This window comes from Sorex fumeus, unplaced genomic scaffold, assembly GCF_029834395.1.
Source record: "Sorex fumeus unplaced genomic scaffold, SorFum_2.1 ptg000063l, whole genome shotgun sequence".
In the NCBI taxonomy this organism is placed as follows: domain Eukaryota; kingdom Metazoa; phylum Chordata; class Mammalia; order Eulipotyphla; family Soricidae; genus Sorex; species Sorex fumeus.
The window spans coordinates 45178663-45190688 of record NW_026606120.1 but is presented as its reverse complement, the minus strand read 5'-3'; the positions used below and the strand labels follow the sequence as shown (position 1 = coordinate 45190688).

At 43.3% G+C, this 12026-nt stretch overlaps 1 protein-coding gene across 1 annotated transcript in view; it reads right to left on the bottom strand.

Annotated features, from left to right (window-relative positions):
- SMG6 (SMG6 nonsense mediated mRNA decay factor) overlaps positions 1–12026 on the bottom strand; it is a 283804-nt gene that overhangs the window by 248102 nt on the left and 23676 nt on the right. Inside the window, exon 8 of the mRNA XM_056127857.1 lies at positions 10626–10838. Coding sequence (XP_055983832.1) covers positions 10626–10838 — 213 coding nt within the window. The remainder of the gene's footprint in view (positions 1–10625; positions 10839–12026) is intronic.

The window sequence follows — 12026 nt, the reverse complement described above, 5'->3', positions numbered from 1 at the left end:
TGGGAGGGGGGTATATTGGGGTTCTTGGTGGTGAAATGTGAGTACTGGTGAAGGGAAAGGTGTTTGATCATTGTATGACCTAGACTTAAACCTGAAAGCTTAGTAACTTTTCCCACAGTGATTCAATAAATAATATAAGACGAAAAATAAATAAATAAAACTATTAAAAAAAGGTGGAGTTCATGCCCAATTCAATCAGCTAATCAGTGGCTGAATAAATAGCAGTACTCCTACATAAATATAAATAAATAAATAAATAAATGGCCAGAGTGATAATACAGTAGGTAGGACATTTACCTTGCATGCAGCCAGCCATGGTTCAATCCCCAGCATCCCATAGGGTCCCCTGAGCACCACCAGGAGTAACTACTGAGCCCAGAGCCAAAAGCAACCCTTGAGCATCACTGTGTGGGGGCGAAAAAGACCCCAAAAAACAAAAAATTTCAATTAAAGAGCCTGTGCATGTGGCTCTTTAGTAGATCACTAACATGCATGAGGTTCCACAAATTTGATCCTTAGCACTGCCCCCACATCACTGAGTGTAACCTCCAGCACTGCCACTGTAACCCCAGAGTCATAAGTGAGCAACTCTCATGGAGCACAACCAGGTAAATTGCAGCCAAGTATACAAGCATCAACACCTCAACAAGTATGCAATCCCTGGTCACAGCAACAATGACAGAACTACAAAAGGGAAGGAAAGGGGAGTAGAAAAAGTACCCTTTATACACCTGTTCTCCTTCTACCCTACCAAATGTAAAGAATGAAACGGTACTTCTTTGGTTAAAATAATAACAAAGGGGGCTGGAGCGATAGTACAGCAGATAAGGCGTTTACCTTGCACGTGGATGACATGGGTTCGATTCCCACTGTCTCATATGGTCCCCTGAGCACTGCCAGGAATAATTCCTAAGTGCAAAGCCCGGAGTAACCCCTGTGCATTGCCAGGTGTGACCCAAAAAGAAAAACAAATAATACAGAAAGAACAACAAAGATGTGTAAATCAACAAGAAATTCCAGAAACAAATTATTTCCTGAGTCCAGAAGTAACTATATGGAACAGGGCTACTGACCACTCCCTACCCATAAAACAGCACCAAATGAGAAAGTAGTTCCTGCAGAAGACTCGAGCTCTTCCCATTCCAACTTTCTCACGTTATACTCCAAATTCCAGAGTACGGCATCCTGCTAACTTTTTGTTGTGTCAAACTTCCTGTCTTTGCTCATATTGTTCCCTCTAATTGGAACACTGTGCCTGGTTAACGTTTCCAGGAAACTTTCATTCTCCTTTGACTTTCATGACATTTTACACTTCCTCCAAAAGCTGACGACAGGGACCAGAGTGAAGTACAGCGAGGAGGGCGTTTGCCTTGCACACGGATAACCCTGGTTCAATCCCCGGCACCCCATAAAGACCCTGAGCATGCCAGGAGTAATTCCTAAGTCAGGAATAACCCCTAAGCATCACCAGGTGTGGCTGCAAACTGCCGCCCCCCCACACACACACACAAAAGCTGATGACATAGCCTTCTCTGTGCTTCTGCACTACCAAATAACCCTCATGACACACACAATATAGTCTCCTTTATCTGGGAATTCGCTTACTAATTAAAAATTAATGACACCAAAATAAGTGCTGATGGTATTTATGGAGTAGTTACAAGACATGTGCAGAGTAGCTAAGTATTTAAATGGTCTGATACATATATTACCCACTACCTGAAGTTAGGCAACATAACTACCTAAAGTTAGGCAACATAACTTCCCTGCTTTCTTGTTTAAACTCTTAAAACGTACAGCATATTTTATTTAGGGCCACGATTTTCACATTTTGTGCTTTTATTAGTAATTTTGCAGATTAAAATGGTCCACAAGAGTAGTGCTGAAATACTGTCTAGCATTCCTAAGCACAACAGATTGATGTGCCTTATTTACAGAAAAGAATGTGTTGGGGCTGGAGCGATAGTACAGAGGTTAGGGTGTATGCCTTGCACATGACTGACCAGGGTTCAATCCTCAGCATCCCATAAGGTCTCCCAAGTACTGTCAGGAGTAATTCCTGAGTGCAGAGCCAGAAATAACCCCTGAGCATCACCAGGTGTGTGTGACCCACAAAGCAAAAAGGAAAAAAGAAAAAAGAAAATGTTAAATTTTGTCTGATATGATTTATACAGCTACTGCTATTAGTTTAAAAGTTAACTAAGGGGGGCTGGAGCAATAGCACAATGGGTAGGGCATCTGCCTTGCACATGGCCAACCCAGGTTCGATTCCCAGCATCCCATATGGTCCCCTGAGCACTGCCAGGGGTGATTCCTGAGTGCAGAGCCAGGAGTAACCCCTGTGCGTCGCCAGGTGTGACCCAAAAAGCAAAAAAAAAAAAAAAAAAAAGTTAAGGGGGTTATGGTGCCACCAGCAAGTCAACCTGTACCTGCGGGGCGAGTGCATCAGCAGCCTGATGGTGCCTTCAGACTTCCTGATACCCCAAATTGCCACTGTGCCTTTGGCCGGAATCCAACAACTTGGGGCCAAGTTTACCAAGAAATTAAATGACAAAAAGTTAGGTATGTGGGAGCCACACCCACAAACCACCTCTGGCTCAGCTATACAAGTTCCTTTATTGGCCTTATTTCAGAGACCCATAAATCTTGAAAGAGATCAAAAACCTCAGTTAGGGTCAGCAGCATGGCGCTCTGCAGGGCATATGCCAGTAGTTTATTTCTCTGGAAAAGATGGAAACAAGGGACAAGATCCAGAGACACAACAAAGAATCTCCAAACCAAGCAGCTCGCTACAGAGATGCCTCTGGACTTTAAGCCAAAGGCAACTTCATCAGGGTGCCTCAGACAGGGGCAGGAGTCGTCCCTCCACCTGGCCCCTAAAAACCCCAGTGGCCACCAACTTCCAGAACCTAATGAGAAGTGCAAGTACACAGGTTCAGTGATGACAAACTCCAGGCCTCAAGGGATAGGGGATGGGCCAGTCTTTCTTACCCCCCTCACCTCCCCAAGGGAACCTAGAGGTCACACCCACAAACTGCCTCCAGCTGCTACTTAAAGATCCAGAGACACACAAAAGAATCTCCAAACTGAGCAGCTCAGCAGATCACTGCAGAGATTTCTCCAGATCCTAATTATGTGGAATTTTGGAGTTCCAGGAGCAAGTGGCTGCTCTGCAGCAAAGAAACATCTTACGCTATTCATAACAAGCAATACAAAAGAGAGTATGGGGGAGATTGTCTGACATAGAGGCAGGGGGAGGGGTGGAATGGGGGGGATACTGGGGTTCTTGGTGGTGGAAGATATATACTAGTGGAGGGTTGGGTGATTGATCATTGTATGACTGAAACTCAAATAGGAAAGCTTTGTAACTGTATCTCATGGTGATTAAAAAAAAATAATAAAAAAAAAAGATGAACATTCTGAATAAAAAAAAGTAATGTAGAGTTCATGCCTAATTCAATCAGCCTAATCAATAGCTGAATAAATAGCTGTACTCCTATATTTAAAATAATAATAATAAATAAAAAATAAAAGTTAGGGGCTGGAGAGATAGTACAGTGGATAGGGCATTTGCCTTGCACACGGCCAACCTTGGTTCGATCCCCAGCATCCCATATGGTCCCTCAAAGCACCACCAGGAGTAATTACTAAGTGCAGAACCAGGAGTAACCCCTGAGCATCGCTGGGTGTGACCCAAAAAGAAAAGAAAAATGTTAATTAATAACATTAAATATGGCCTTTTATTTTTTATTTTTTTTTTTTTGCTTTTTGGGTCACATCCGGCAATGCACAGGGGTTACTCCTGGCTCTGCACTCAGGAATTACTCCTGGCGGTGCTCAGGGGACCATATGGGATGCTGGGGATCGAACCCGGGTCGGCCGCGTGCAAGGCAAACGCCCTACCCACTGTGCTATCGCTCCAGCCCCTGGCCTTTTATTTTTTAAATTGCAGTGCCAGGGATCCAACTCAGAACCTCATGCATGCAAGGCATGCATTTTTACTGCTGAGCTATATACTGGCCCTGAATAAGACAGCTTTTCTTTTTTTTTGTTTTGTTTTTGGATCATGCCCAGTGATGCTCAAACTAATGGCTCTGTGCTCAGGAATCACTCCTGGTGGTGCTCAGAGAACAATAGGTATGCGCTACCCACTGTACTATCTCGCCAGCCCTGTATAAGACAGTTTAAACAGAAATATTAAAACAAGTTTATGGGGGCTGGAGCAATAGCACAGCGGGTAGGATGTTTGCCTTGCACGCTGCTGACCCAGGTTTGATGCCCAGCATCCCCTATAGTCCCCCAAGCACCGTCAGGAGTAATTCCTGAGTGTAGAGCCAGGAGTAACCCCTGTGCATCGCTGAGTGTGACCCAAAAAGGAAAAAAAAGTTTATGTAGGACCAGAGAGATAGTACAGGCTTGCATGTATCTGACCTGGGTTAGGTCCCTGACACCTTTATATGGTCCCTGAACACTACCAGGAGTGACTCCTAAACAGAGCCAGGAGTAATCCCAGGTGCTCACCAGGAGCACCACTGAGATTGGATATGGCCCAAATACCCTTCCCCACAAGAGCCATGTTTATGTACTGATAACCTGGCAGTGCTGGGGGAGTAAAGAAGGTGCATATGGTGCTGGGAATCAATCCCTAACCACTGCTCCATACCACTGAGTGAAATCTTGTGGCACTGCCATTTGCAACATCAGCACCACAACTAGTGTGCAACCTCTGCACTACAACTAAATGTGTTAAGTACCACAACCAAGTATATGAGCACTGGAACCAACTATGAGTCCCTGGTCGTCCCAGTACATGAGCACTGGAACCAACTATGAGTCCCTGGTCATCCCAAAAGGAAGGGGGAAAGAAAGATTTTCTATTCACAGCACCAAATATGTTGTAGGTATGACAGTCACAGAGGGCTGGGAGAAAAGTTAGGAACAGTAAACCAAATCATGCCAGCACATGACTCACTAAAGCTGAGAGAGAACACTTACCATTGTCTGCCTTCTGCATTGAACCATTCTTCTCTAGAAGACAGGTATTTTATTCTACTCAGAACAAAGACAACAGAGCAATAGATAGAATCTGAAAAAAATCCTCAACAATTCCTCTTTTTTTTTTCCCTTTTTTGGTCACACCTGGCAATGCACAGGGGTTACTCCTGGTGGTGCTCAGGGGACCATATGGGATGCTGGGAATCGAACCCGGGTCGGCCACGTGCAAGGCAAACGCCCTACCCGCTGTGCTATCTCTCCAGCCCCAATCCTCAGCAATTCCAAAAGAGATGCTCACCATTCTCAATGTTGGAATAGTATGCTCACATTTGTCATGTTATAGATTTTATTTGTGGGACCATGGTGCTCAGGAGCCATGCCCAGCATGGTGCTTGGAAGTCACTTGCAGCAGGCTTGAAGTTTGCTCCCAGTAAAGCAAGGAGGACAATGCCATGTCAAGGACTGAACTTAAACATCCCATATGCAAAGCATGTGCTCCAGTTCTTTGAGTCTAATCCCTGGCCCTATAATATACTCAATAATTTACTATCAACAATAGCTTGTATGTTAAGCAGCACTCCTTTCTAATTTCCAAAGGTTCTGAGGTGTAGCAAAAGGCACATCCATGATGTGAAAAGCACTTAAGATTCAAGACTGAAGTGACAGTACAGTAGGATGTATATAGCTATACCCCATATGGTCTCCCAAGTCCCTCCAGGAATGATCCCTGAGCACAGAGTCAGGAGTAAGCCTTGAAGTTTGGGGGTAGGCAGATTCCCCTTTCTGCCTCAAGGTGCAGAATCCAGCATCCACACGCAACAGCTTCAGACATAGAAAGTGTCTAGAAACACAACTGAACTTCATCAAAGTGCCAAGTCACCAAATTGTCGCAGATCTCAAAGCTCCTATACAGTGAAGTGTTATATCTCAATTTTGTTATATCTCAAAAAAATTTTATTTTGCTTTTTAGGTCACACCCGGCAATGCACATGGGTTACAGGCCACATACTGGATCATAAAACATTTCCATAAAAATCAAGAAAATAATAGTCATACCAACTATCCTTTCAGATCACGATGCTTCCAAAGTGGGAATTAATACAATGAGTAAGGCACTTGCCTTGCACACAGCAAATCTCTATTTTTTTATTTTTAGATTTTAACATTTTTTTCTTTTGGAGTCACACCCAGCAATGCTCAGGGTTTACTCCTGGCTCTGAATTCAGGAATGACTCCTGGCAGTGCTTGGGGAATCATATGGGATGCCTGGGATCGAACCTGGGTCAGCCGCATGCAAGTCAAACACCCTACCAGCAGTACTATCACTCTGGCCCCAGCACTGTAGCACTGTAGCACTGTTCTCCCGTTGTTCATCGATTTGCTCGAGCGGGCACCAGTAATGTCTCCATTGTGAGACTTGTTGTTACTGTGTCTGGCATATTGAATATGTCACGGGGAGCTTGCCAGGCTTTGTCGTGCGGGCGAGATACTCTGGGTAGCTTGCAGGGCTCTCTGAGAGGGATGGAGGAATCGAACCTGGCTCAGCCAGGCCAGCCCCAGCAAATCTCTTTTGATCTCTGGCACCCCATATGGTTCATTGGCAGGTGATCCCTGAGCAGAGATAAGCCATGAGCAACACCAGGTGTGCTCCCCCACCAAAAAAAAAAAAAGGTGGGAATTAAATCACAAATAGAAACAAAAAACTCAAAACACTTGTAAATTAAATCAACATACATACATAAATATGAAAAAATATAAGTTAGGGCTCAGAAGAATAATAGTACAGTGGCTTAGAGCTCCTCCCTGAGTTTATAATTATGAATTCAAACTGCTGGTGTTCCACATCCCAAGCACAATCCTGGCAGTTGTGTTATTTGAACCTAGCTGCCCTGCTCTCTATAATCTTAAATGCTGCCTATCTCTGTAATTTCCAGTGCTGCCGATTTTTTTTTTTTGGCCATACCAGCCAGGAGTATATAAGCACCATAAAGATGGTTCTGAAACCTGTGAGCACTCAACTGAAAAGAAGTGTGAGCATCACAGCCAAGAAGTGTTAACCTCTGGCAGGTACATGCGTGAGCACTGTAGGGACCCTGGCAAGCTTCACAAGTATAACTGGCGTTCTTCAACAAAGACAGGCCATGTGTAAGCACCACAACTAGAAGAGTACAAAATCTAGTGAACAAGACTGTGCAAGCACCAAAATCTGATCTGACTTCCAAGAAAACCCTTGCAAAAAAAATGGCAAGTACTGCAGCCAGGCAAGTGTGCAACACCCAGTCAATGCAACATCAACAAAGGGAAGGGTGAGGAAGAGGCGATGGGACCAGAGAGAGAGTACAGAGAGCTTAAAGCATGCGCCCTGCATGCAGCTGACTCCAGTTCAATTCCAAACAAGCACAGGCTGATCCTTGTATTGCCAAGAGTGATCCTTAGTGATAAACTAGGAGTAGCCACTGAATACTGCTGGCTATGACCTGATAAACAAAGGAAGATTTTTTTGTGCTGTGCCCCTAATCCTATTTTCACTATAAGTTCTGCAGTTTCTATGGCGAAATTATGCAGAACACAATGCATTTTAGTAATGTGTTACTTTATAATAGAACTGCATGTCATTTAAAAAAGCAAACTGGGCATCAGAGTGATAGCACCATGGGTAGGGCTTTGCCTTGCATGCAGCAGACCCAGGTTCAGTCCCAACAACCCATATGGTCCCCCGAGCAACATCAGGAGTGACTCCTGATTGCAGAGCCAGGAGTAACCCCTGAAAACTGCTGGGTGTGATCCAAAAACAAACAAAAAAATCCAAAATAAAAAATATTAAAAAATGCAAAAAAAAATCAAGAACTCCATCAAATATTAATAGCGGTGGGGCAGGAGAGATAGTATAGCATGTACAGCTCTTGCCTTGCACACTGACAAATTCAATCCATGGCACCCCATATGGTTCCCCAAGCAATGCCTGGAGTGATCCCTTAGCATAAAGCTAGGAGTAAGCTCTGAGCACAGCTGGATGTGGCCCAACAACAAAAAAGGTCTAATTAGGACAAGGAAAAACGTGAAAAGATCATTTGGAAAGTCTGTAGGTCACTGAAATGATGGTAATTTTGATTAGGATGGTGGTAACAGATTAAAAAATTGGAGGGGTTCAGGGAGGTGGGTTCAAAGGGTTGAAGCACAAGTTTTGCAAGCAAGAGTTTCAGGTTAGATACCCAGTACTGTACAAGAGTCCCCAAGCACTGCCAGAAATGACCCTCAAGCACCAAGCTAGCAGTAGCTCCAGTACATACTAATAGGTGTGCCCCTCCCTCCAAAAAAGAAAAGAGAAAAAGGGGAGGTGATTTCAACTTATATTTAGAACACAGATTTAAGAGTTCTTGGTATTGATTAGAGGTATAAAGGAAGAGGAAAAAAGAGGTAAAAAGGAAGGGGAAAAGGATGATGCAAGTTACCTAGGCATAAGTACTTCTCACATCCTAACTTCTAATCATAATGAACTATATAATGAACTACCTCAGTCTTTTTGCCTCTTTCAAGCTTCTAAGCCTCTTCCTTCAATTGCAAAATGTTTTTTCATCGAGTCCTCCCTAACCACGCCCAGAGTCTCTCAGGTTATCCTTGTCTGCATTTGCCAAACTGCATTAAAACTATGCATTATATATTATAATCATGTATTTACCTTTTGTCTTAACTGGAATGGGTTTTTTTAAAAAATTTTCAATTTTATTTTCATAAAGTTGTTCACAGTATTAAGACCCATTTTTTTTTTTTTTGCTTTTTTTTGGGTCACACTCGGCGATACACAGGGATTACTCCTAGCTCTGCACTCAGGAGCCATTCCTGGCAGTGCTCAAGGGACCATATGGGATGCTGGGAATCAAACCCGGTTCGGCTGCGCACAAGGCAAACGCCCCACCCACTGTGATATCTCTCCAGCCCCAAGACCCATTTTTGGCTGTTTTCATCTCTGGATTTCCTTACAGCTGGGGGCAGAGGTCAGTGGTAAAGTGTTTGCATTACATGAGTGAGGCCCTGGTTCAATCCGTGACACTGAAAAGCCAAAACAACAAAAATAACATCTCTGGCTCCTCAATGTCTAACACTCAAAAACTTGAACACAAATAAATCCTTTTATCTCACCCTTTTAACTATGTACAAAAAAACAGAAAAAACAAGCTGAATTTCTGGGCATACAAGAAAAAAGAATATGGGAGGTCAGATCTCGTAGACATCTCAAAGAGCTAGTGCTCATGCTCTGAACACATATGGTCCAGGCTAATTCCCAACACTGCATGATCTCTTTATCACTGCCACCAGTGACCCAAGCAATAAGCCAGAAGTAGCCCCTGAGCACTACCGGCTATGACCAAAAAGCAATCAACAAAACTGGAAGGTAATTTGAGCCTCAGAAAGCAGGTTTAAAGTGAAAAAGGCAGTGAGGTTTTATGGCTGAAAATACAAAGTTATAAAACTAATGAATTCCTCAAATGCCAAAACCCAAGGTATTGCCTTTGATTCTCTCTTCTCCCGCAGCTTCTCAGATCCAACCAAGTCCTTTGGATTCTATCTTATTAATATATGACCTCTTTATAATGGGGGGAAGGGGAGGAGGGAGGGGACCACAACCAGCAGTGCTCAGAAGTTACTCCTGCCTCTGCACTCAGAAATCGCTCCTGGGGGTCCTTGGGTGACTATATGGGATGCTGGAGACTGGACCTGGGTCAACCACATGCAAAGCAAATGCCCTACCCACGGTACTATCACTTGGCCTCACATTAATATATTTTTTTATCTATTCACTTCTTCACATCTCTGAAACCTTTCCTATTCAGATCCTTCCCACAGTTCCCTTGATTATGGCACCTCCAACTCCATTTATTTCTAGTCTTATCATGTCCTAATTTTTCACAAAGTATGACTTAGGTGTCTAAAATACATATTAAATCTTTTCCCTAACTAAATTATTCAATACTCCTTATTAACGTCATAAAATTATTTACTGACCTTCAAGATCTGGTCACAGGAATATCAATACCATAAATGTTAAGACTATTCTAATCATGTGTTAGTAAAGTATAAGTTAAAAAAAAAACTCTGGTCTTAGCTTCCCATCTCTACACACTCTTCTAAGAAGAGTTTCACTCCTCAAGGCATTCTAAGTTTCCCTACAACTGTAATCTCTCACCATAAATATAAAATCCCACCCAAAACTCTGAAATTTTATACTGAGGACTCCAAATCTAGAACAGCAAAAATTTCTCATCCTACACTATAGAATTTTTCATTTAGAAAAATTACTTTTACTAAATTCTATAGTGCCACATTGTGGTGAGAGAGGGGAATACACAGTAAAGAAAAAGTGGGCCAGAGATAGTAAAGGAGATAAGATGCTTTTCTGGCATGAACTCCCAGTATTACATCTGATCCAAAGAGCACTGTCAGAATTTACTCAAGCACAGAGCACCACCAGGTGTGGCTCAACTAAACCAAAAAGAAAAGAAAAAGGCAATCAAAGAGGAAACTGACAAGGACATTAAGAGAGCCTTAAATGATTTGTTGTAATCAGTGGGGAATGTCTGTACGTCCTAGGGACTCAAAATTGGTTCATTACATCAGCTTCTGGAACTTACCTCACTGGGACTCAGGCTACCCAGCCCATTCTCCTGTTCAGAATCCTTTCCAGATTCAGTGCCTTGGGAGGAGCGGGGATGGGATGGATGAATCCAGATCTCCAGACGAGTGGTGTCCTCTCCAACATGTCGGAAAGTAGACCTCTTTCCTTTCCGCCACTGGTCAGAGTTCAATTCCATTTCCTCATGTTGTTTCTTTTCCATCTGTTCTGCCTGTACAACAGAGAAGCTCAGATTCCTGATATTCAACTAATAAAAAGGAGTACTTTGGGGCTGGAACGACAGCACAGTGGGGAGGGTGTTTGCCTTGCACGCGGCAACCCGTGTTCGATTCCCAGTATCCCATATGGTCCCCCGAGCACCGCCAGGAGTAATTCCTGAGTGCATGAGCCAGGAGTATCCCCTGTGCATTGCCATGTATGACCCAAAAAGAAAAAAAAAATTAGGCGAGACCAAAGAGACAGCACAGCGGATAAGCCAAACTTGTCTTGCATGCAGTCAATCTCGGTTCATTCCCCAGAACCACATATGATTCACCAAGCCCCACCAAAAAGCGATCTCTTAGCACCACAGAGCCAGAATTAAGCCCCAAGCAGTCAGGTGTGCCCCAATACCTTCCAAAACAACCAAAGTTATAAGAGGAGCTGAACACAGTCTCAAATTAGACATCTAGATGGCCAACAGATATATAAAAAATACTCATATCAAGTTAAAAATATTACTTATCAAGTAAATGCAAATCAAAACAACAATGATCACCTAAATAATTTCAATAATCATTCACACCAGTAAGGCTGCCACACATCAAAAAAAGCAGAAACTCCCAGTAACTGTGCAGATGTGGGAAAATAGAAACCCCCATGCACTGCTGGGGGGGATGTCTTCTGGTTTAGTCTCTATGAACAATAGTATGGAGACTTCTCTAAAAATTAAGAACTGAGAAGTTAGAGAGACAGTAAGAGGTAAGGTGTTTTGCTTTGCACGTGTTCAGTGCTTTTTGATTCCCAGCACTGCATACAGTTCCACAAACACCAGGAGTGATCCCTGAAACACAGAGCCAGGAGTAAACCCTGAAGACAGACGACTGTGGCCCAAACCCCAAACAATCCCCCAAAATTTAAAAAAAAAAAAGAAGAAGAAGAAGAAGAAGAAGAATTGAGCTTCTATGCACAATTTAGCAATTCCAATTCTTGGCATCTACCCCAAGAATTCATAACTGTTAGTTTGAAAAGATATTTGCATTCCTATGTTTATTATAGCACTATTCACAACAGTCAAGAATTGGAAACATGGGGGGCTGGAGAGATAGCACAGCGGGTAGGGCGTTTGCCTTGCACGCGGCCGACCCGGGTTCGATTCCCAGCATCCCATATGGTCCCCTGAGCACCGCCAGGAGTAACT